This window comes from Gracilinanus agilis, chromosome X (assembly GCF_016433145.1).
Source record: "Gracilinanus agilis isolate LMUSP501 chromosome X, AgileGrace, whole genome shotgun sequence".
Lineage (NCBI taxonomy): Eukaryota > Metazoa > Chordata > Mammalia > Didelphimorphia > Didelphidae > Gracilinanus > Gracilinanus agilis.
This window is the reverse complement of record NC_058136.1, coordinates 73,275,006-73,300,547: the sequence shown is the minus strand read 5'-3', so window position 1 is coordinate 73,300,547 and position 25,542 is coordinate 73,275,006. Positions and strand designations below refer to the sequence as shown.

Sequence of the window (25,542 nt, the reverse complement as noted above, 5' to 3'; positions counted from 1 at the left end):
CCACAGGAGGAGCCCTGAATATATATATATATATATATATATATATATATATATATATATATATATATATATATATATATATATATATATATAGTAATAGCTAGTCTTGGCTTTCAAGGAAGAGATGAGGAAATGAGCTTCCCTCCTCTGGATGAGAGGTGGGGCCTGCAGGTACGGGATGGCAGACGTCTAGACAGCGAGCCATTGTGTCGTCCTCGTCATCTTCGTTTTCATTGTTGCTGTCGTTGTCGTCGTCGTGGTGTTGTTGTTGTTATAAGAGCAGGTGCGTGGCGGGGGGGGGACGACGAGCGGGAACCCCCAGAAAAAACCAACACGCGTGAATATAACATTTCCTAAAAAGAGAGAAAAGCCGTGGAGAACCGTGTCAAAGCGATTTGCTGAACCGCTTCGGCGACTCGGCTCATCGGCTCCGTCCTCCTCATCTTGGCTCTTAGGTGCGGGCCATGGCAGGGACTCCAGGCTCCAGGTTTCAGCCCCTCACAAAGGGCCGGCTTGACTTCAGGCGGCCTAGCCGACACTTGGAAGAACCCGGGGGCGCCACCTGCTTCCTTCTGCCCTCTCCTCGCTCCTTTCCTACACCCTTTTCTACAGGTTGCACTCAAGCCCGAGGTAGTTTGGTTGCTCGCCTCGTCCACAGAGAGATGGGACTCCTGCTGGGTAGAGACACTGCTGGGTGCAATGCTGCGTCCCTTGAAAGGATTCATGGGGGTAGATTTGGGGTCTCTGCAGGAAAAAGCTGTAGAGAGGAGCTCTTGGCAGGCCAAGTGCCAGGCTGTAGCCCTCAAAGCCTTCGCCCCGTGAGGAAGCTGCCCCCATAATGCTCTTGATCTCCTGGGCCCGAAACGCCTCTGCCCCTCCCATGAATAAGAGGGCCTCCCCGCTCGCTCCTCCAGAACTAGCGTTTGCCTGTAGCACCACGCTGCTGATGACCCCACACGGGATGCGGCCTGTTCCCCAGCACGGGGATAGTGTGTGGCCCAAAGGGAGGACACTTTGGTATCTCTTGCCTCCTTTCTCGCACCTTTCTCCACAGGGGACTTTAATTCGTGCCGGAAGGTGAAGCCGGGGGTTGGGACCCCAAAGCGTGGCTATTCTGCCCCCCTCCAGGCTAACAAACAAACAAGCAAAAATCCTGATCTCCGACCAAAGCCAAGAAATCGAGACAATTAAGAAGACAATATGTGGCTAAAAGGCGGCACAGACAGTGAAGACAATCAACGCGACACACGTAAGTACCAAATGGCATCGTATCCAACGACCTAAAGAAAACATTCAATGAGTACAGGAGGAAAGAGAGCACAGAGCTATACTTAAGGGAGCCTCAAACTTTCCTCTCTCAGAAGCAGCTAAATCTACCCCCAAAATGAACAAGAAAGATGGTCAGGAGCTGAACAGAATCCAGAAAAGCTAGGCCTGATAGGCCTCTGGAGAAAGCTGAATGGGAAGAGAAAAGAATCCACCTTTTCACAACTAAGCCGTGAACTGCACCGTCAGCGAAATTCAAAACACAAACACTGATCAACAAGGAGAAAGGAAAAGGAGCTCTATGTGCAGAAATATTCATAGCAGCCCTGTTTGTGATGCAAAGAATGGTCAGACGAGTTGTGGCAAATGATTGTGACGGAATATTACCTTCCTATAAGAAATAATTGGGGAAGGGGGCTAGGTGGCTCAGTGAAGAGACAGGCTTAGAACCTGGAGGTCCTGGGTTCAAGTCTGGCCTCAGATACTTCCTAGATATGTGACCCCCATTGCCTAGACCATACCGCTCTTCTGCTTTGGGACCAAATACACAGTGTTGATTCTAAGACGGAAGGGAAGGGTCTTAAAAAACAACAAAAAAAGAATGTTCAGTCCTAATCTTTGTGACCTCATTTGGGGTTTTCTTGGCAGAGATACTAGAGTGGTTGCCTTTTCCTTCTCTGGATCATTTCACATATGCCTCAGTTGCAAACAAGGTTACGTGACTTGCCCAGGGTCACACAGCTAGGTGGTGTCTCAGTCCAGACTTCAACTCACAAAAATGAGTCTTTCTGACTCTAGGCCACTGTACCACTTAGCTGCCTCCTGAGAAATGATGAGTAACTTTGTGGTGGCAAAAAATAGGAAAATGAGGGGCTGCCCTTCAATTGGGGAATGGCTGAACACATTATGGTATCTGTTGGTGGTGGAATACTATCGTGCTCAAAGAATAAAGAACTGGAGGGATCCAGGAATTGATGCAGAGTGAAAGGAGCAGAACCAGGAGAACATTGTACACAGAGAAGGATACATTGTAGCACAAACTGAATGTAACTGACTTTTCTACTAGCAGCAACGCAATGACCCAGGACAATCCTGAGGGACTTATGAGAAAGAAGCTCTCCACACCCAGAGAAAGAACCGTGGGAGCAGAAATGCAAAGAAAAACAACTGCTTGAACACATGGGCCGATGGGGATATTACCAAGGATGGAGACTCTAAACGATCACCCTATTTAAATGATCAATAATATGGAAATAGGTCTTGATCAATGACACATGTAAAATCCAGTGGAATTGCTTGTTGGCTTCGGGAGGGGAGTGGGGGGGGGGAACAGAACAGGAATCATGTAACCGTGGGAAAATGTTCTTAATTAATCAATTAAATAAAATTTAAAAAAAGAAATGGTGAGCAAGATGCTTTCGGAAAAATCTGGACAGACTTTCATGAACTGATGCAGAGTGAAGTGAGCAGGACAGGAGAACGTTGTACACAGTAACAGGAATATCGTACGCTGATCAATTGTGAATGACTTGGCTAGTCCCGGCAATACGAAGATCCAAGACAATTCCAAATGGGTTAAAAAAAAAAAAAGCTACCCCCCCCCCCAGTGAAAGAACTGATGGAAGCTAAATGCAAGTCAAAGCATCTTTTTAAAAAACTTAATGGGGGGAGGGGGGGAGGTTCGCCATGCTTTGCCTGGGGCGCATGTATTCTGACAGGGAGCGAGTCGCTGGCCTTCTCAATGGAGGGATGGGATGGAGGGAATTTGGCGCTCAAAGCTGTAAAAATCAAAGGTGGAACATTGTCATCAAGTGTAATAAAAAGGAAGACAAACATTATGGAAGATCATGTGATCTTTCGAAGCAAAAAGTCTAACGAGACTGACAGGGGCCGGCAACGAGGAGCCAAGTCCTGCTTCGCCCACGGCCAGTGAGGCTGCCCCAGCCTTCTCGCACTCTGAACGGCTGAGCACGAGTCCCAGCTGCTTGGTCTTGGGCCTTGGCCTGCGGTCTTGAGCAGCACCTGCCCCTTCTAGTGTTCCCTGCGTGGACTAGCCGGCCTCCTCGGGCAGCGGGCGGCAGGGTGGCTGGGAGAGCAGCCTCTCCCTGGTTAGCGGGAGGACAGCTCGGGCTGGAGCGCCAAGCAAGCGGGAAGGCTGCTGAGCCGAGGGCGACGAGGACGCCGGGGCTGGCTGCAGAAAGCCAGGGGATGGGGTGGTGGTGGTGGGCGGCTAGGGTGAGAGGAGGAAGCTCCCGTCCCATTGTTTCTGGGAAGGAGCGACTGGATTGGCCCGGAGAAAGGGAGAGGCTTGACCTAAGCACCAGGGCCACACCAGCGGCTGAATTCCTGCTCGGCCCAGGGCTGGCTTTCCTTTAAGGAAACATCTGGAGTGCTGTGAAATCACGAGAGAGACTGTGCTCGTGGCATGAGTGGGATTAGTCTGGCATGGCTCATCCTTAATGAAACCTCGGTGGCTCCCCGTGATTACATCTTCCTTTTCTAAGCGCTCAGAAACCAGCTATTTCGTGTGCTCAAACTTGGCTCTGGGTTGATGGCAGCGTCACGGGCCTGGAGTTTCCGGTCTCTCCGCTTTGCCGCTTCTTGTCCGTTTCCAGAAGCAAGGCTGATGGGTGGAAGTTTCCGGGGAGGCCCGAAGCTCAGGAGAAATTTCCTGACCATTGGGGTATCCCAGAATGAAACGGAGGGCCCATAAGTGTCTTCACTCTCCCACTTTGGGAGCACTTGAAACAGCCGTTGGGGAGGTTTCTCCCGCCCAAGCCTGGATTAGAATGGAGTTTTCAGAGTGGGTGCCCACTCAGCCTTCTCGTGGGTTTGCGAGAGATTTCTGGTGCCCGGATTGCTGCTAGTTTTTCACAGTCCGCTGCCTCACGCCCTGTCTTGGTACTCTAAGACGGGATGTGTTCGACTCTTTTAAGATGCTATTTTCGTCGGTATTTTTTGTGCCTTGTAATCAAGCTCTTAATGTTCTTTCCAGAAGTTTCTTTCAGCAGCCTCATTTCTTTCCCCAGTTTTTCTTCTGCGCCTCTTATCTCTTTCTTTAACTCTTCTGGGAATCCTTGATGAGCTTGTGGCCAATCGACATTTTTCTCGGACGCTTTGCTTCCAGCTGTTTTCACACTGTTGTCTTCTGAGTTTATGTCTTGGGCTTCCCTGCAACTCCAGTAGATATTTATGGTCAAGTTCTTGCTTTGTTCTTGCCTCATTTTCCTGGATGGAGAGCCAGGCCTGGAGCCGGGAGGTCCCGGGTTCAAATCTGGCCTCAGACACTTCCCAGCTGTGTGACCCTGGGCAAGTCACTTCACTCCCATTGCCTAGCCCTTACCGCTCTTCTGCCTTGGAGCCCATACACAGTATTGGCTCCAAGATGGAAGGTGAGGGCTTTAAAAAAAAGCAATAAAAACAATCGATTGGAGGAGAATGCTGAGAGAGCTCAGCTGAGTTGGGGTCTCTCATCCACCATCTTGGCTCCTCCCTCCCAGAAGTGTAGCTCCTTAAGATAAGAGGAGAACCATGCATGTTGTAGAGCATTTAAAATAAAATCAAAACGGCTAGAAATAACTTTTGAGAAGTGACGAAATACTGGAGCCCAACATAGAGTTGCAGGTCATGGTTGTGAATTTTTTCTCGAACAGTCCTTGATTGGTATCTATTTCGTCTTTTTAAAATGCTCACCTTCAGTCTTCGGATCAATACTAAGTATTGGCTCCAAGGCAGAAGAGCCGTAAGGCCTTGGTGATGGGGGTGAAGGGTCTGAGGCCAGATTCGAACCCAGGACCTCCCAGCTCCAGGCCACTGAGCCGCCTAACTGCTCCCATCTCAGTTTCATCTTCATCAGAGCTTGATCTTATTTCCAGACTTAGTTCCTCAAGGCCCCTCCTAACTCACCTTGTCTCAGGGTTCCGCCTCTGGGGCACCAAGAGAGTACGCTCCTCTCTTTGGATCCCAGCTGCCAGGAAGAGCTTCCCTTAGGAGCGAATGTCCTTTGGCTGTCTTAAGCAGGAGTTTCTTGGGACGTCTGTTATCTCTTTGTCTGCCTGTCCGTCTGTCTGTTCTGTCTTAACCATCTGTCTGTGTCGCCCCTTGTGAGTCCGAGGAGAAAAGTGCCAGGAAGAGAAAGGCAGCGGCAGAGTCTTTGGAAGACGAATCCCCACGTTCTCTTAGCTGCCCTGATCAGCACCTGCCCATCCCTCCTCCGGAACAAGATGATGTTAAACCTGCCCTTGGAGACGGAAAAGAATGCAATGACAGCTGAAGTCAGTTAAAGTGATCTCTTGGGGCAGCTGGGTAGCTCAGTGGATCGAGAGCCAGGCCTAGAGACGGGAGGTCCTGGGTTCCAATCCGGCCTCGGACACTTCCCAGCTGTGTGACCCTGGGCAAGTCACTTGATCCCCATTGCCCACCCTTACCACTCTTCCACCAAGGAGCCAATACACAGAAGTTAAGGGCTAATAAATAAATAAAATAAAGTGTTCTCTTGGCAAGGCCTTAAAGTGTGCAGTAACGCAGCCTGGCACCGTATCTCTCCTTTAGCCTTCTCCTGGGCAGCAACCCAGATTTCACCTACGGGCCAGGGTCTCGGCTCTTTCCTGCCCAACTTTCAGAGCCTTGCTTGTTCTCCGAAGTCCCCTAGGAAGCTCCTGCACTCTCTACTTGGTTCCCCAAACCTGTCTAGGCCAGTGCCCACTCCGGATCTCCTTGGGGAGCCAGGCAAGAATATACTTAGGCTACCCCCAAATCCATTCAGGGCATTCACCCGCGTGAGCCTCCTGGAGGGAGTTCCAAGGCCAGGCTGATTCTGGACCAATCAGGAAGCCCCTCACGGCGGGCCGCTGGTGCCCTCCGTGGACTCGTCATAAATGAAGCCAACACACGAGTCCAACCCAAGCGTCCCAATCTCACTTGTGCTGACCTGTCTCTCTGCAGGCCTGGCGGAAGCGGTGGTTCGTGTTGCGGCATGGCCGGATGAGTGGGAATCCCGATGTTCTGGAGTACTATCGGAGTGACCATTCCAAGAAGCCTATCCGAGTGATTGACCTGAGTGAGGGGGAGGTGCGCAAGTATGCGGGGCCGGACTTCATCCGGAGGGAATTTCAGAACGACTTCGTGTTCGTCGTCAAGACCGTCTACCGCACTTTCTACTTGGTGGCCAAGACCGAAGAGGAAATGCATATCTGGGTGCACAATATCAGTCAGATCTGTAACTTCGGGCAGGGGACCAACAGCACAGGTAGGAGCTGGTTTGTTCAGAACCTGCTGGAGGAATTCCCCTGGCATTAGGGGGCTAGGACAGTGATGGCGAACCTATGGCACAGGCGCCTCAGATGGCTTGCAGAGCACCCTCTGTGGGCGCACGGGCCCCCCTCCCGAGTTTGTTACTAGAAAGGCAGAGAGACTTGGATGGAGCTGCTCCCCTCCCCCTCTCCCCCGTGCCTGATGGCCTTATTTCACATCGCCCCTCCCTCCCATGTCTGGGGTCAGGGAGCAGTGGGGCGTGGCAGGGCACTTGGTCTGGGGGAGATGGGGAGGGAGGCGGGGCCTGGCACTCCTTCTCTGAAAGGTTTGCCATCACTGGTCTAGGAGGAACAGGGTGGGGAAAGTGCCTATGGCGGGGGAGGGGGGCTCTTCCTGTGGCACAGCACCTCATCCTTAGCTGCTGGTTTCCACGTTACCTGTGTATTATGACCTGCGGCCAGGCTTCTCGAGGGCTGGAGTTCGGGGTTTGGCAGGGGAGCAGGGAGGCCGCTAAAGTAGAGGTTAGGGTTCCCCCTTCCCCTCCGGGCTTCGAGGCTGTGTCTGCCCGTCGGTCCTTGGGCTGAGATGACCCCGGCCTCCTTTGGCATCCTTAGCCATGTGAAAACATGCCTCGGAAAGGGGACTCTGTGCCCCCACCAGAGGCGCAGAAACCCCGCTCTGGGGAGTGGCGAGGTGTCCGGCCTGGTACATGCCTGCCTTCCGTTTGGGAGGCCCCTGGACTGGGTCCCCTGCGCTCTCGCGCCGTGCCCGGCTCCTTCCCTTTTCCAGGAGATGTGTGTGCTGTCTCGTCCAGATTGGCACGAAGCTGCCGCCTGCTTCTAAGCACCATCTCGTTGCTGGGCACTCTGAGGCTTGGCACACTGAAGTCACTTTATAAATGCTTGTTGACTGACTCCCAAACCTATGGCCAGCTCTTAACTCCACTTGTCTGATCGACATGCCCGTGACGGAACTCATCCTGTTCCTCCCTGACTCCCCCCTCCTCCTCATTTCTCTAGCTCTGGGGGGGCTCCACGCTCTTTCCTCAGTCATCTGGGGCTCTGCCCTCGCCTGTAAGCCTCCTCTCCCCCCTTCTTGCCACTCACCCAGAGGGCGCCTCTCCCGGGAGGGCTCGCTCTCGCTTCCCAATTGCTGTCCCTGCTTCGGGTCTCTCCCGGTTCAGAGGCCCCAGTGGCGTCCCCAGGCAGAGACCCGCCTGCCCTTCCAGCCCTTGACACCTCAGCCAAACTGGCCTAACGCCCGGCACTCCGTCCCCTTCCCCGCCGGGCTGTTTGGTGGCTGTCCCAGGCTTAAGAAAGCGGCGGAGAAAATGTGCATAACAGCTTCCACTCCAAGCGGGTCTCGGGACACTTTTTCTGGAGACTCTGCTGGGCACAGGACTGACGTCCCAAGTCCGGATCAGCTCAGCTGGCACTAATGCTTTCTGCCTTGGCAACTTGCTTCGGGCCGACCCATTCACTGTGTTTGGGTTCCCTCCCTCACTAGGATGCAAGGCCCATTTCCGCTTCCTCTCTGTGTGCCGGGCACACGGGAACCGAGGGTCCAGATCATCTAGTCTGAGCCCTTATTATATAGGCAAAGACTAAAGGCTGGAGGGCGTAGGCGCCTTGCCGAAAGGAGGCCGAGCTGGGATTCGAATCCAGGATCTCTGGCTCTGAATGCCGTGCCGTTCCCCTCTGGCACTCCAAAGGCCTTTTCACCCGAGCCACGGATCTTGGTGTTCCCCTTTGTGGGATTCCTTTGAATCTCGGGCAGAACAACATCGATGTTCTCCTCTGACCGCAGGCGCGATCTCTGGGTCAGTGAGTGCTCCACTAGAGGCCTCTCTGCAGGCTGGCACCAAACCATTCATTCCGAGTCCATCTGCGCCATCTTGTCTGCGAGGTGGTTATTGGGAGAAGCTTTGTCCCGTGGTGGAATCCAACCGCTGAGCTCAATAAGAAGTCATTTATGGAGCCGGTTCCCCTGCCAGGGGAGGGGGAGGGGAGGCATGCCAGGAGCTCCCTGGAGGCTCACGAGGAAACCAGCTTTGGGCCTGGGGTGGTCGGCTTGGATAGTCGCTCTGCTACCCATGGTGAAATCATGGTCTTTGCGGTTTCCTCAGCTAGACTCCAACGCGAGGCAGCCTCAGGAATCCCCTGGCTCCTGCCAGCTCATCTCCAAAGAGGAAGGGGATTCGGGCTCTCTTCTCAGGGGATTTCTGGGTTGAGGAACAAGTTGGAAGCTTCCCACTTGGTCGTAGTCCAAATTTGTGTCAGGCCTTGCAGGCCATTGAGATTTCGAGCATGGTTTTCTGGCCTTCCGGAGAGGCCCTGGGACCCCTGATGGGGAGGCAGCCTCGGTAGCGGGGGGCCAGTCATCCACTGGGGAGTCAGGCCAGGGGCCCGGCCGCACCCAGCCTTTCGGAAGATCGCTTGGGCAGTTGAGTGAGCTTCAAGGGGGGAGACTAGCGGGCGGGAGGTGACATGAGCCTGGCCCGGCCTGGTGGCCTGCTGAAGGGTGAGGTGGGGACGGGTGGGAGAGTCCTTGTGGCGGTGCAATGGATGAGACTGGACACCACACTGGACTTGGGAGGGCCAGGAGGGAACGGCTGAGCCTGCCGTGGAGGCTGCTTGGGATCAGGCCATTAGGCATTTCTTCCCCTTCCTGGCTTCTTCCTGCACATGCTGTTGGCTTCTCCTTCTCAGCATCCATAGCTCAAAGATGGGAACGTGTGCTCTGCTGACGTTCTTTCCGAAATGGTGGGCGGCCAGCCGTCGGGCCAGCCATCTTGGGAACGCTCTGAAATATTAACCCAGGTGTTTGTGTCTCCAAACAGACTCTGCAGAGAACCTTTCACATATCACCTCATCTCCTCAGCCCTCCCCAGCCGGCTCCTTCCGTGCAGCGGCGGCTCATGGAGCCAACTCCTTTTCTCATGCTGATGACTCTACCACAGCTGCCTTCCCTGGTAAGGAAGCCAGAACGGACTCCGAAGCTCTCTCCTTGCCAGACTATCTGGTTCTGGCCCACTGTGAGACAAGGAAGCTCAATCCCAGCAGGTAAGTCGGCAGCGTTCTCAGGGGCTGGCCTCGAGGGGCCGCTCGGAAGTTCCGTCTGCATCCCGAAGGGTTTCTCCAGCGCTTTCTTAGGTGGCACCGATGGGGAGCGTTTGCCAAAGTCTGAGGAGGGACGCTTCCCCCACTGAAAAGGCCACAACAGAGGGCCAGTTGGAGCCACACACCTTTGGGATGCTTGCTTGGGAATAGAGTGGCCATGCCAGTAGGAGGCACTGTGCAGGCGACAGAGTAGAGCCCAGCAACCCCTCTTGGGCAATGACTGTGGAAAAGCAGAAGTTTCCCTGCCAAGTTTGCCCCGCTTTCCCACTTCCCTATTTGGGGGCACCACCACCCTCCCAGTCGCCCAGGCTAAAAGCTGTGGCGCCATCACAGCGTCTTCTCCATCCCTTCCTCCCCCATAGGGGATCCGCCGCTACGTTTTGGCCATTCCGTTGGGTTCTCTTTGCCCGTCCAGCCATCACCTCTTTCTGGTCCCGTCCCCTTCTAGCTGGGTGACAACAGTAGCCTGCTGGGTGATCTCCTGGCTTCCATCCATTTCCCACCTAGCTGACAAAACAGCAAGTCTGTGTGCGCCCTTCCCCTGCTCAACAAGCTTCGGTGGCTGTCTATTGGCTCTGTTTGCCCGTCTGGGCTCCAAATCGCTCAGCGTGATAGACCCGGCTCCAAAGGCCTGCCGTCCAGTATTTACCCTTCTTTCCCCGGAAGTATTCAGTCTCCTCATTCCGGCAGAACTGGCCTGCTCTTTGCTCCCGGGTTGGGTTCTGCTCACTCTCCCTTCCAGGAGGTGATCCCGGCTGCCCCCTCTTCCTTTCCGCCTCTGCCCAAGTCTTCCTTGGCCATGCAGGCTCTGCCGTGGGAGGGGGGGTCTTCTCCATACTCAGCCTCAGGTCTGCATCGGGTTTGCCCTCTCCTCTGTGGCGGCCCGAAAGCTGCCTCGGTGGCCTTGGGGGCTTTCGAGCTAGGGCCCGAGGTCTCGCTCAGGGCAGGTACTCGGGTCGTGTTTATAGAAGGAAGCAGGAAGGAAGGCAGGAAGGAGGTGAGATTGCCAGGGGGAAATGGCAGAAGGCCTCTACTTTCCTCAGGAGTGATGGGAGTCAGCGTCACACACACACACACACACACACACACACACACACACACACACACACACACACGGTCTCACTGGCTGCTCCCAGCTACACCCATCCACACACACGGGGGAGACACACGGCTCCGAAATGGCCCAGGAGACATCTTCATCCTGGACTTTTCTCCTTCCAAGGCCGCGAGGCTGGAAAGATCGACTGGAAGCCGACTCCCCGGCACACTGGCGCTTCTGCCTTGGCAGACAGTGGGCAGCTCCCGCAGGCCCGCGAGGAGAGGAAAGACGGGGTCAGAGTGGAGCGTTCCGGGCCTTAGTTTGGCAGCCGAGGGAGGGAAGGATTGGGAGAGGGAGGCTTCCATGCCAGGAGTCTCTGAGCTATCTGCCGGAGGGCTAGAGTGAACGGCCACCTGGAGGCACAGGACATTGCAGAGGAAAAAGGATCCGGCCCTTGGCCTTTCCCGGCCTTTGCTGAGGAGAGGGGGAGGCCAGGAAGGAGAACAGCAGCTGGGAGGTAGCCTGGAAAGGGCCTTTGGGAATGAGGGCGGAGGCTGACAGGGCCCTGGGCCCCCTAATGATCCTACCAGCTTCAGACAAAACCCTTTTCCTCGGGTGTCCCTCCCATCCCCTCTGCTCCCCCCGCCGAGGCCAGGACGGGGCCATTGCATCACGCTTCTTTTGTTGGAAAAATGATTATGGTTCTAAACTATGGGATGGCGGGACGCTCTTTGCCCTCAGCTGCCGGCCTCTGGGCCTCGGCCCCAGCCCCAAGAAGCGAGCCCCGCCCCGTGCCTTGCCGCAGAGGCCAGCAGGACAAGCAACGGTGTCTGTCCCATCATTCTTTGCCCAGAGCAGAGAGCAGGATCTCCTGTTGCTTGGAGACCGGCCGGCTTCCTTTGAGCACTTTCACCTCTTTTAAGCCCTTAGCTCTTGCCTTAGAATCAATCCTGCTCACGGGCTCCGAGGCAGAAGAGTAATTCATGGTGGCTGAGCAATGGGGGTTAAGTGACTTGCCCAGGGTCACTCGGCTAGGCAGTGTCTGAGCCATCTAGCCACTTTCCTTGGGGGCCCTCCACTTAGAATAAAGCGGAGCCAGGCGGAACGGTGGAGCCTGCCGCGCTCCCGACCCAGGGCTCCCCAACCCCCGCACTTAGTGCCCTTTTCCTTCCCCTCCCTCCTGTGGCTGCTAGAAAAGAGCACCAGCTTCCCAGAATTCTTCACAACTGTTCTGGCAATCGGGCGGGACTCGGGGCCGGTTGGGGCACAGTGGGGTTTCCTGCCGGGGTGCCGGAGCCGAGGGCATCCCGGTCCTTCCCGTGTTCACGTAGCTCACGCCATTCGCTCCCCTGTCGTCCAGCAGATGTGACGCCTGGTCCAATTCCGACCGATCCCTGGAGCAAACGTCGTCCGACGAGGTCTTCCTCGACCCCCTTCAGGCCCAGACGGCCAGTCCCATGCTGCCCTCTCTGGGCAGCGGGAATGGACTTCAGGAGGGGCCGTCCCCTGGCTGTGGCAACTTCGGGGGACCGTCCGGCGACGGCTCGTCACCTTTGCCTTTGCTGGCGAGCCCCTCAGCTCCCAGCTTTCAGGCGGCCAAGGGGCCGGCCATGTTCTCCTGTGCCATGGCAGGAGAAAACCTACCAAACACTCCACCCCCTCGTCCTCCCAAGCCCAGCCATTTCATGGAGCAGCGCTCCTCGGAGGAGAGGCCCCCTCTGTGGGACGGCAGCGGCGGCAGGAGGACTCAGTGGGCCGGAGTCCCCAGAAGGATCTCCCTGTCCAGTTTAGATGCCGTCAGAAGCTGTCGGGGTGAGTATTCCCTGCCCTCCGTGGCTCTTTCGGTGAGAAAGGAAGGCCGCGGGGCCGAGGGGAGCGAGTCAGTCGACAGCCGGTCAACGGGTACTTATTAAGCCCCGTGCCAAGCGTGCAGCTCCACTCTTCCCTGCTGACAAGGGGGGGAAGGAAGATAAGCGCCTTGTGGTGGCCGGAAAACCCGGATGGTGGAGGGGGGGGGGGAGCCTGGCTGTGCTCTGAAAGACGGGAGGAGGGCATTGGAGGGGGGAGGCAGGCCGCCCGGCATGAGCTTCCCCAGCTTCCTCCATGGGGGCCTTCTTCTAGGGCCCGCCCCCAGCCCTCTCCTCTTCTTTCTCGCCCTTCTCTCCCTCGGCACTCTTGTTCGCGACGAGGCCTCACTATCACTTCGGTGAATGGGCCTCGCAGGCCCCTCTCTAGCCCTGCCCCTCCCTCCCTGGGCGTCCCTCCGGCATACCCGGCTAGCCGTGGCCAAAGCCGCCTCCTGTTCTCCGACGGTCTTGTCAATGGCACCAGCAGGCATCTCTGGGCAGTTTGACTCCCTCTGCAGGGGGCCAGGAGTGAGGAGGACTCGGGACGTAGAAGCATGGGAGTTGGCAGAGGGGGCCCAGGACAGAGCCTCGGGGGACGTTAGAGGAGGAGAAGGAGCCCGAGAGAGAGCCAGGGAGCAATCAGAGGCAGGAAGAGGAACAGGCAAGCTCAAGGCCCAGAAGCCAAGGGAGAAGAGTGTCCACAAGGAGGAAGGTGGGCCGCCCAAAGCTTCCAAGGAAGCCGAAGAGGACCAGGCCTGAGGAGAATCCAGGGAAGGAAGGCTTGGTCCCAGAGAACAGACCGTGGGAATGGAGCACCCTGGGAGCCCCAAGGAGAGCCCCCTAGGTTCAGAGCACTCAGCGCCACGGCCTGAGCCCCGACCGGCGTGGCCAAGACGCTGCTGTCGCTCCACGAGCCCCACCAGAGCCCTGGGACACCTTCTCCAGGGTAGCGGGTGGAAGCGGCCCAGCTGTCCCAGGGTGGAAGGCAGGCAGGCAGGCAGATTGCCCTCACCTCGGCCCCTCGAGCAGAGGCTGGCTGCGTATTGGTTGGGGAAGCCGGAGAGGAAGGGCCAGGCCGAGCTCACGGCTCTCCGAGGAGTCTCGCAAACTAAGAGCATCATCTGCAGGTCCCATCACAGACACTTCTCGCCTCTGCAAAAGCGGAGCCCCCTCTGGCTGCTCAGCAGCAGCAGCCCTGGGGCAGCCCCCAGCCAGGGGTCCTCTCCTCCAGGCACTGAAGCTGCCAGGGAAGGGTCGAGGCCGTGAGGGGGGCGGGAAGCCATTAAGCTAGAACTGGCGGGACCTAGAGCTTGACGGCTTTCTAGAACGTTCCCCCTTTCCATCTGCCTTTGTACTGTGCTCCAGCTGTCTTTGGATCCACAACTGAAGGCTCATAGCCACGAGGAAGCTCCAGTGACGGCTCCCTCTCGGTGCTTAAGAGCACAAGACCCATTGGGCCCCTTCCCCCGCCCTGTGCTCCCATCTGGCTTGGAACCTCCCTCAGAGGGCAGAGGCCGGGTGCCATCCAGCCCTCACGTGGGGAGGCCCTCCTGTGAGGTGACTGACGATCATGTCTGCTGTGCTTTGGTTTGCAGCTGACAGAGAAGGCAGTTCCCTGCGATGCCACCGGGATAAGAGGCTCAGTTTGAACTTGGTAAGAGCCCCGTCTTGTTTCTTGCAATTGCAGGTGGGTCAGAGAAGTGGTTCGATTCCACTGGTTCGTTGTTCATTTTCTTTCGCTGGCTTCCCCGTTCTTCAAACTGACTGGCTCACTTGGCCCTTCACCCCCAAACTGAAGAGAGCCGGGCCCTCGCCCGACTCCCTGGCGCTCCTCACCAAGCTTCCCTCTAGCAAATGTCTGTCACGTGGGGAAGTCTGAAGCCACCCCAGGAGGTCCACCTTCAAGAGATCCAACCCAGAATCTTCCTTTCCTTTCCTTTCCTTTTGAATATTTCCCCATGGTTCCATGATTCCTGTTCTTTCCCTCCCCTCCTTTCTCCCTCCTTCCACAGCCAACAAGCAATTTGACTGGGTTTTACATGTATCATTGATCCAGACCTATTTCCATTTTATTAATATTTGCACTGGGGTGATGACTTAGAGTCTCCATCCCCAATCCTGTCCCCATAGACCATGTGATCAAACAGTTGTTTTTCTTCTGTTTTTGCTCCCACAGTCCTTCCTCTGAATGTGGGTGGCATCTTTTTCATAAATCCCTCAGAGCTGTCCTGTGTCATTGCATTGCTGCTAGTAGAGAAGTCTGTTATGTTCAATTGTACCACAGTGTATCCGTCTCTGTGTACAGTGTTCTTCTGGCTCTGCTCCTTTCGCTCTGCATCACTTCCTGGAGGTCTTTCCAGTTCACATGGAATTCCTCCAGTTCATCATTCCTTTGAGCACAATAGTATTCCATCACCAACAGATACCAAAATGTGTTCAGCCATTCCCCAATCGAAGGGCAGCCCCTCGTTTTCCAGTTTTTTGCCACCACAAAGAGCACGGCTATGAATATTTTTGTACAAGTTTTTTTCCCCTATGATCTCTTTGAGGTATAAACCCAGCAGTGCCATGGCTGGATCAAAGGGCAGGCAGTCTTTTAGATCTCTTTGGGCATAGTTCCAAATTGCCTTCTGGAATGGTTGGATCAATTCACAATTCCACCAGCAGTGCATTAATGTTCCAGTTTTGCCACATCCCCTCCAACATTTATTACTTTCCTTTGCTCTCATATTGGCCAGTCTGCTAGGTGTGAGGTGATACCTCAGAGTTGTTTTGATTTGCATTTCTCTAATTATTAGAGATTTGGAACACTTTCTCATGTGCTTATTGATAGTTTTGATTTCTTTATCTGAAAATTGCCTATTCATGTCCCTTGCCCATTTATCCATTGGGGAATGGCTTGATTTTTTGTACAATTGATTTAGTTCCTTATATAGTTGAGTAATTAGAACTTTGTCTGAGGTTTTTTAATAAATATTTCCCCCAATTTGTTGCTTCCCTTCTAATATGGGTTGCATTGGTTTTGTTTGTACAAAACCTTTTTAATTTAATGTAATGAAAATTATTTATTGTATATTTTGTGATAGTCTCTATCTCTTTCTTGATCTTGAATTCTTTCCTTTCCCAGAGATCTGGCAGGTAAACTCTTCTATGTTCACCTAATTTGCTTATAGTTTCCTTCTTTATATTTGAGCCATTCACTCATTCTGAATTTATCTTGGTATAGGGTGTGAGATGTTGATCCAACCCAGAATCTTTGGGGGTTGTCCCTCAAGCTCTTCTCCTGTCCCTGCCCCACTCCCCAGGGTGTTTCTAGCTAGAAGCTCCATTGATGGGAAAAACCAAACAAATCCCCACGCCACTGGGCTTCCAGCTAGGAGAGCCTTAGGAATCCAAATCTGCCTCTTCTACTTTCCAGTTGTATGGGCAAGAGGCTTCTGAGAGTCAAGCCGGATCATGCCTGTGGACTGCTTTGCTCACCTGAGCCCACATAGGAAAGTTCACTCTGGCTTCTTGGTAAAGGAGGTTTGACCTTTGGGCCAAACCATGGAGCACATTGACGTTCCTCTGTTTTCCTCTGGCCAGCATTTGACTGGTTTAGCCTCTGGGTCTTCAAGGGGGCGCTGCCTTCCCTGGGCCAGTCATGCTGCCCTCTCTTGATGTGGGCACATCCTCGTGAGGCCCAGCGGCGGACAAAATCCACTCCCTGGGGCCAGTCTGTGATGACATGCATCTTCAGAAAGTTGAGCCCTGGGGGCAGCTGGGTAGCTCAGTGGATGGAGAGCCAGGCCTAGAGACGGGAGGTCCTGGGTTCAAATCTGGCCTCAGACACTTCCCAGCTGGGTGACCCTGGGCAAGTCACTTGACCCCCATCGCCTAACCCTTACCACTCTTCTGCCTTGGAGCCAATACACAGTATTGACTCCAAGACAGAAGGTGAAGGATTAAAAAAAAAGTTGAGCCCTGCTGGCCTCCTTCCTAACTGAAGCCTGGAGAGGCCTGGGTGCATGTCTTGGCCAAGGTGAGGGCAGCAGTGGAGGAAGGGCCGCCTGTTCATTGTTCTTTGACCCATTCTCAGCAGGTCCACGCAGCCTTAGTTAGTGCCCATCGGCCCCAAGTGGTCTAGAGGCAGGGCTGGGATGGAACAAGGCTCTGAGGTGCTGACTTCCTGCTTCTTCTTGCAGCCCTGCCGCTTCACCTTGCCGCCATTCTCCCTGCCAGGCAGCTCTGAAGACAGTTATGTCCCCATGCACCCCAGCATTTCCTCTGCTGGCTTGGGACCAGAAAGCAATGCTGATGGCTACATTGCAATGAACAGCCCTGAGAGACTCTCCAGCCCCCTGGCAGAACTCCCCAAAGATCTGGAGCCGCCCCCAGTGAATCGAGACCTGAAGCCCCGGAGGAGATGTAAGTGACTCGGCCACTGTGCAGGACGGCGGGCAGGGCAGGGCAGCTCCCCAGTGGACGAGGTGCTGAGGGGGGCTAGAACCGTCCTCAGTTCTCTTAGCTCCCGCTTCCCCAGACTCGCTCTGCAACAACTCCGAGGGGCATTGTTTTCCCCATTTTACACATGAGGAAACTGAGGGTTAGAGAGGTAGGTGGACTCCTTGAGGGCTCTGATCCCCAGTGCAAATCCAGCCCTTTCCTGCCACGGGGTCCAGCCTTACTCTAGGAAGGCCGCGGGAGGTCAGCTGGTGGCTGGGGGAGGTCAGGAAGCCTTGCTGTTTCCAATCCTAGGAATCAAAGTCAGTTTTCTTCATTTAAGGAATGCCTTTCTCCAGGGCCTTAGCCATGTAAGGGTCCAGGGGACCAGAGAACTGGAGGGAACTCAGGGAGGGAAGGGAATGGCCTTCCCTGTGATGATGAAAACTGGGCAGAGCGTGCTTATTGTGGCTCCCACAGTACAGCACGCGGCGTGGGCATGGCTCGGTCCATTGTGTGTGGGCAGCTCCATAATACAGCAAGGATACTGTGGTGTAAATGGTCTAAATGACCTGCTTTGGGGAAGACAGTGAAACTTCCGACTTGTCCACCGGGTGGCACTCTCTCAAGACCCTTGGCATGGTGTAGCCTCCCAAAAGGCTACTCTCTGCCCTCCAGCCATGGGAAGGCAATTAGCCTGCAAACAAGTAGACTTCGACATGGAACTTGCCACTTCCAACAATCTCTCCAAACTCCTCTCTCGACCTCCCGGCTCTTCAGACCCAGACAAGGGAACTTCCAAATTCTGGGTGAGGCTCTGAACAAGAGCACACGAAAGATGGGTCAAGAGATCAGTATCTCTCCCCCTGGTTCCAGCACAGTCTCCATTCCTTGGGACCATCTTTCTTCTTCATGCCTGAGTATCTGCCTCTCCACAGTGCTGGTCTCTGCTCTTCTTTCTGTAGCCCTGGGCAGTCCCTTCTTCTAGGCTTGCTCTCAAGATCATCATGAGCCCCAATCAAACCCAGGGAGGGCTGAGATTCTCTGCCTCTGAGAGAAACATCACCCCCTAAGTTTGCCGACGGGACAGCATCTTTTTATACTGGTCCATCCTAGGATTCCCCCAAGATGGCGGACATCTGTCTTATCTGCATTTGAAGACACTGAGGTGGACGGGTGTGGACAAAGACTTCATTGCCTCCAAAGGCTAATTCCAAGTCAGAAGGAAGATTCATGGGCACGAACACAACTATCACTCCCACATTCAAGGAGGAACAAAAAGCGAATGAACGAGCGAGCGCCTGCGTCAGAAGTAGATTGTTTTCTTTATCTAAGTGAGAGCAATTCAGCCTCGGATTTTGTGTTGCCACCACCCTGAGAGGGAAGGAGACGGGTGCTCAAACTGGCATGCCCCAAACCCACAGGAATATAGGCTCCCCACCCTGTCTATCTGTAAGCCCCCTGGAAGGGCCTCTGTAGCTTTCCATTCACCTAAGATCAAGCCAGCTATACTTCAGAACTTTCAGTACAGTTCACGGGAATGTTATGAGCTTTGTTTTCTAACTCAATAGTTAGGCCAAATGATGTTTATCGTGTAACTAGACGTTTAGAAATCATTTGTTTTATTTATTTATTTTTCATGGTTCCATGATTCACGTTCTTTCCCTCCTCTCCTCCCACCCCCCTCCTATAGCCAACGAGCAATTCCACTGGGTTTTACATGTGTCATTGATCCAGATCTATTTTCATATTATTGATATTTGCACTGGGGCAATCGTTTAGAGTCTACATCCCCAATCCTGTCCCCATCGACCATGTGATCAAGCAGACAGACCCCATTTTGTCTCTTTCCCCATTTCTCTTAGTATTAACCTCTAGTTTCATATATATATATGATATATATCTTGACTTTTCATCCTATACAGTTTGTCACTGTTCCCTCTAAGTAAACTTCTTCTAGCTACCCTGTTGATAATAACAATTTTTAAGAGTCACCAATATCATCTTTTCTTATAGGAATACAAATCATTTGAGCTTATTGGGTCCCTTAAAAAAGGTTTCCTCCCTTTCTTAATTACCTTTTGGTGATTCCCTTGTGTTCTGTGTTTGGGCATCAACTTTTCTGTTTCAGTCCAGTGTTTTCTTTATGAATGCTTGGAAGTCTTCTATTTTATTAAATGACCATACTTGCCCCTGCAAGAATATAGTCAGTTTTGCTGGGTAGTTGATTCTTGGCTGCAGACCCAGCTCTCTGGCTTTCCAGAGTATCAGGTTCCATGCCTTCCGGTCCTTCAGTGCAGATGCAGCCGGATCCTGTGTTATCCTAACTGTGGTTCCATGGTATCTGAATGACTTCTTAGCAGCTTGTAATATTTTCTTCTTGGTCTGGTAGTTCTTGTATTTGGCTATATAACATTCCTGGGTGTTGTCAGTTGGGAGTTAAATATAGGAGGTGATCTGTGGATTCTTTCAATCTCCACTTTTCCCTCTTGCTGGAGAATGTCAGGGCAGTTTTCTTGGATAATTTCCTGTAGTATGATGCTCAGGCTTTTTCTTTTGTCATGATCTTCCAGTAGTCCAATAATTCTTAAATTGTCTCTCCTAGATCTGTTTTCAAGGTCTGACAATGAGGTGTTTCATATTTTCCTCAATTTTTTCATTCTTTTGATTTTGTTTTATAGAGTCTTGCTGCCTTGTGAAGTCATTTGCTTCTAGTTGTTGGAGTCTAATTTTTAAAGACTGAATTTCATCCCTGGCTTTTTGGTCAACCTCCTTCTGGTCTGATTTTCTTTGTATGTCATCTTTCGTCTTCTTTGCCTCGTTTTCAAGTTGGTTAATTTTGGCTTTCAAGACACTATTTTCTGTTTCCAGATGACTTATTTTGCTTTTTAAATTCTTTTCTCAATTGTCTTCAGCCTCTCTTAATTGTTTTTAGAATTGTGATTTGAGTTCTTCCAAAGCCTGTGTCCAATTCGCTGGAGTTTGTGTTTTTGCTTGGTGTTCTTTTATCTTCTTCTGTTCCATTTGCTCTTTGTTCCTTACCTGGATAGAAGCTGTCAATAGTATTTTTTTCTTTTTATGTTGTTTACTCGTATTTTTTCCTTCTTTCCCCCCTGTAATTGGCCATAATCTTGCTCCTCTGATTATTTGCTGGATATGTGGGTTTGGGCTATTTTGTCCTGAAGGGGCTTCTTCACTGCTCTGCTGATTGACTAGGTTAGGCTGATGGTGTTGATGAGCTCTGAGGTTAGATCTTCACCAGCTGGCAGCAAAAGCTGCAGGTGTATGTGAAGGGAGCTGTGCTTCCAGCCCTGTTAGCAAGGTATTCTGTAGTGGTTACAGCTTTTGCCCTGGGATCAGAGTCAGCTAGATTCTTACAGCTACTGTTAGGGAAGTCTACCAGGGAGGGGTGTTGGAGCTTGAGCTTCCCTGCCCTCTGAAGGCTTCTTTTCTGCCCTATTGATAAGATTAAGCCAGGGTGGAGTTGATCTGCAGAGCTGGATGTGCCCTGAGGCCAAAACTTTGAGAAAAGTGGGGGGGGGGAGCAAGATGGAGTGTTTTGGCAGTGTCTAGGTTGCCCTCTCTGTGCTTCTCCTCCAGCTGCCTCCTTTCCACCTGTGTTCAATGCTCTGAGCCTGGCACAGCTGTGCCAACAAGGCACTCCCTCCAGAGTGGCACCCTTGCCTGCCCAGGGATTCTAGCCACCACCGGAGACTCAGCACTGTAGGTGGGGGAGGGGTCCTGGGACCTTCTTTCCTTTCTCTTGAACCCAAGAGTTCAAGCATTCAGGCTTTTTTGGCATACCTTTTAAGTTGAATCCAGCAGGAGGGTCACCCAGCTCTGTCCTGTTGTTAGATTTGGTTTTATGTCCCCTTGAACCACTTTGTTTTTGATTGGTGTGGAAGGGCTTTAGAGGTCTGGACTTTTGCTGTGTCTAAGCTGCCATCTTGACTCTACCTCCTTCATTTGCTTTTAAATATTGCTGAATTTGAGGTTAGGAGAAGCCAAGAATCTTCCTAATTATGTGGAATGAAGACCATAAGCCTAGGACTTTCACTCCTGGAAGCAAACAGGATACCCAAGTCCTACTGCTGAGGTTCTCTTTCCTGTTCCCTGCATGACAACCAGGAAGTGCCGATCTTGACTTTCTATTCTCTGGGTCCAGAATGGCAAGACAAGAAGTTGATCTCAATCACAAGAATTAAAAAAAGGGAACTCCACTTTCCTGTCGTCTTTTCTGGCTTTTTGCCCATCATGAGCTCAAACCGTTTTAGTCCCAATAAGAGAGGAAGGACATTGCAACCATCAGAAATACTCAGCTGGCTTCTCTCTCCCCGGACAATCATCACCACCGTGTGGCCCAGGGGCAACAATAATAAATCAGATAAATAAAAGAGCAATGTCTGGGCACAGGCTCCGTCATCAAGGGCCGAATGTTGGAAATTACAGCGAGGATATTTTAGTTCAGGAGAAAGTCAAATTTTTTTTAATTTAAAAAAATTTTTTTAAACCCTTAACTTCTGTGTATTGGGTCCTAAGTGGAAGAGTGGGAAGGGTAGGCCATGGGGGTCAATGACTTGCCCAGGGTCACCCAGCTGGGAGGTGTCTGAGGCCGGATTTGAACCTAGAGAATTTTTTTAATGATTAGAGTTATTAAAAAATGGCCCAGCCTATGGGAGGGGGGGAGAGGAGGGGAGGGATAGAACAGGAATCCTATAACCATGGGGAAATGTTCTAAATTAATTAATTTAAAAAAGGTTTTAAAATAAAAATATAAAATAAAACTGAAAACAATGGCCCAGCCTGCTTCAGGAGGTACTGTGCTCCCAATCAGTGGGAGCAAACTTGGTGGTCTTTTTGCTCTGGTCCCTTTCTGAACAGCTTCTTTGCTGGCCTTAGTTGAGCTCGCCTGAACACGTGGTTAGCTGGGCCCCGTACTGCCACTTGTAAAACGGGCCAGGGCTGGTAGGCAATCCAGGACCTGATGAAGCAGGGCAGGCCAGGAGATTACAGTAGTTAAGGGACCCTCCGATACCCTTTTTCTTTCTCTTTCTTTACTAATAAAGAGTTCGAAATCTAAAAACGGAAATAAATAAATAATAGAGTTTGCTCCGGCCCCTCATTTTAAGTCTAGGCAAATCTTTGTTTTTCAAGTATGTTTCTTATAAGCAATGCATGGCCACATCCTGCTTATTAATCAGGGCTGCTATCCTCTTCCCTTTTATGGGTTAGTTCACCGCATTCACATTCATGATGGCCATTGTTAATGACGTCCATCTCGCCTGGCCTCCTGGGATTTTTCCTAACATTTGTGATCTTCTGATTCTTCTGTACTCTTCTCCTTGTAATTGTATTTGATTTTCCTTTATCTGAGTCAGATGAGGATGGTCGTGGGATGCCTGTTCTCTCTCTACCTTCCTCTGTGTCTACATACTCTGTTATTCAGTCATGATCTCCCTCCATTTCTTTCTCCTTTCCTCCCTAGCATCCTCCTCCTCTGACTTTCTCATTATTGTCTTCTCCCAAGAGTACTGAAACGGAACAAACGACCCCCAGACTCTCTGTCATTTCCCTTTGATCTTTAAAGACGAAAGTGTTCGGGAAAGGCGTTTCTTTCTTATCCCTCTGTTAACATACAAGCAGTTTCCTTTGCACGGAGTGTGATACACGTTTCTCTTGGCACCTGTGTCTCCACTTCCAGATTTCTACTCGGGCTCTAGCCTTTTCATCAGGAATGCTTGGAAGTTCGGTATTCAATCCATATTTGTGAAGAGCATGCTATGTGCTGGGCACTCTGTGTCCCTCTGAATACATGCTGAAATCTGAGCAATAGGCCGGCTTCATCCGCTTGGTATTACCCGTGTGGATGGTCAGATGCAACTTCTCGAGTGATTGCAGCTGTTTCCCAGGAGGCCCTGCAATGTTCTGGGACTCTCTCTTGTCCGTTCAATATGGAGGAGCATCTGGGGGGCTTTTCCATTCCCTCAGCCTGGACAGCGTGCTGGCTCGCCACCACCTCAGTAGCGGCTCCTTTTGGTAAAGGTGCGTCTCCTCGTTGTGTGCCTCCTGGGATGTTCATCCATCAGAGACTCTGCAGAAATATTGGGCAGCGGCCATGAAAAGGCCTGGCTTGGAGAAGTCTTGCTGGGGTGCCACTGGTGAAATCCATTCCAAGCTTGGCTTCGCTGCGAAAAAGGAGGGGGAGGCACGTGGCCAGGGCTTCCGGGCTCTGGATTTTTCTCCAATTTCCCTTTTTTTTTTGGGGGGGGGGGGAGGGGAGGGGGAGGGGAGGGACCACGTGTGCTTACCTGGAGAAAGGAGGAGGGGAGAGAGGGAGGAGCCGGCCGGCGGGGAGTGGCCCGAGCTGGGGTCCCAACGAGTCACGGAGGCTCCGCCTCAGCCCTCCGGGAGCCCCTGGAGCTCCTGCCTGTCCTCCCCTCCCCGGGGAAGGCTGCTCCAAGGCGGGCCGGTGGGTTGCCTGGCAACCCGCATTCCTGCGTGCCACAGCCGCACCCCTGCGGGGTTCCTTCTGGGCTTTGGGTGTTTGTTCGGGCTGAGACGAGGCGGAGAGCTTCCGAGTGCCGGAGAGGGCGAAGGAGGGTTCTGGAGGAGGCCGGGAGTCTCCAGCTGGCCGCACTTGCTGTGTCAGGGCTTCCTTTTGTTCTCTTCTGGGCGTGGAGTTTTGTTTCTAATCCAGCCTGTGTCCGGGCCAGGGGGGTCAAGTGACTTGGCCAGGGTCACCCAGCTGCGAAGGGTCTGAGGCCCGATTGGAACCCGGGACCTCCCGGCTCCACTGAGTGCCCTGCAGCTGCCCTCCAAGGGGACTGTCCTTCCCAGTGCCGGTCCTGGTGGAAAGCGAGCCCTGGCTTTGCCCTCTTGGCTTTGCCCTCTTGGCTTTGCCCTCTTGGTCATTTCGAGAGCCCAGGAATATGCCCTGCACACGCCCCAAGGCCAGCGGCGACTCTGGGCAGAGGTGGGGGTCCTCATTGGCCCCATTTTATAGTTAAGGGAATTGAAGCAGACAGAGGGGAAGTGACTTGCCCAGGGTCATACAGAGGTTGGGGGCTTCCGGGCTGCCTGTATTCAAATTCTCTTCCTTTCTTCTCTTGGTTGGGCTTCCTTGGCCTCTCTCGTGCCCCTTCCCCCGCAGCCCTGCCGTGATGGGAAGGGACTCCTGGCTTTGTTGGACAAAGTTCCGGCTCCCAGACGGGGCCTTCCCGTGGCACCGGGCTCGTCCAGCCCCCTCCCCGCTTGGCTCTTCTCTCAGTCGGGCTTGCCGGGCCTCCAGAGGGGTCGGCGAGGCCCTGCCCGGGTCTCTGGTCTTTGGGCCTTGGTGGAGCCGGTCTGCCCTGGCGTCGCTGTCTTCTCCCCTCCGGAGCTCCCACTAGCTTTTCTTGTCTCGCTCCCCCGGCCTGGTGGCAAAGCCCTTTCTTCCCGGGAGTGGCATCGGCTGGGCGGCCTTCCCCGGGCTTGCCCGGCTCTGGGCGGCCTTCTCTCCTTGTCGCCGCCTCCTGGCACGCCCTGCGGCCTGCAAGGCTGCCACGCTGGAGCTTTCTGGCCAGAGGAACCCTCTGTTCTCGCTGCCTCTGGGCACAGAGCTTGGCAAGGCCGCTTGGCATTCTGTCTCTGCTCAGGCTGGGGGGGCTCGTTTGCCCATGCTGGTGCCAGCTTTGCCAGCAGCCCTTGTCCAAACCGACGTGCCCGTCCAGCTGGCGTGGAAGAAGCAGTTTACTGTGGCTTCGCTTCTCTCTGTTTGGACCTTCCGTCCTGGCGTGACTTCTAGGACAGGAAAGCGTCAAGAGGCGGCCAGTTGGGGGTTAAGTGACTTACCCAGAGTCACATGGCCAGGACGTGGCTGAGGCCCGACTTGAACCCAGGACCCCCCACTCCACCCCTGGTGCTCGAGGCCACTGTTTGGTCGGGTTTGGCTGGAGCAGGGCTGGGCGTCCGCCCCCTGCTCAGGCAGCTCTTTGGAACAGAAGTGCTCAGCGCCTCCCCCTCGCCCCCCGCTGCCCACTGGCCAGGTGCTGCCCCTTTTCTCTGCCCATCACTGCCCCATTCGTCTCCCGGCTCTACTTCTGCTGTTACCGGCCCAGCCCATTCAAAACAATCAGTGATTCTGGAGTCTGCGTGACCCTGGGCAAGTCACTTCACTTCCCCAGCCTCGAAGAGTGATGCGTATCTGCATCTCTAGAGGGACTCTCCTCATTGGGAGCCCCATAAACCAATGAAATCACAGGAGCGATTTTTCTCTTGCCCTCCCTCCCCCCCAAGAAGATCTCATTGACTCCAGCCAAAAGCAATTCTGCCACACCCCGAGCCTGGTGGTCGGGCGCCGTGCCGAGGGCCAGACCCCCAATACTAGCGAGCTGTCCCAGGGGAGCTTTCCGGGCCCAAAGAGCCTCCCGCTGATCTCTCTCCCTCCCCCCCACCCCCCGGGCCGCTCTCTGGGCCTTCACTTGGTGGCAGTGCCTCAGCTCTGCTGCCATAAACGGAGGAGATTCCGCCCGTCCCACCTGGCTCAGAACCCTCCTCTCTTCCGAACTTTCCCTTTGCTCTTGAGGGATTACCCAGCATTCTCCAGGCCCCGGGCTGT

The 25,542-nt window shown here is 53.5% G+C and overlaps 1 protein-coding gene across 1 annotated transcript in view; it reads left to right on the top strand.

The window, feature by feature from the left end:
- The first annotated feature begins 6,249 nt into the window (after nt 1-6,249).
- The window catches only part of GAB3 (GRB2 associated binding protein 3), a 21,579-nt gene continuing 2,286 nt past the window's right edge, over nt 6,250-25,542 (top strand). Inside the window, exons 1-5 of the mRNA XM_044682921.1 lie at nt 6,250-6,514; nt 9,359-9,581; nt 12,038-12,489; nt 14,120-14,178; nt 16,709-16,931. Of these exons, the coding sequence (XP_044538856.1) occupies nt 6,250-6,514; nt 9,359-9,581; nt 12,038-12,489; nt 14,120-14,178; nt 16,709-16,931 (1,222 nt within the window). The remainder of the gene's footprint in view (nt 6,515-9,358; nt 9,582-12,037; nt 12,490-14,119; nt 14,179-16,708; nt 16,932-25,542) is intronic.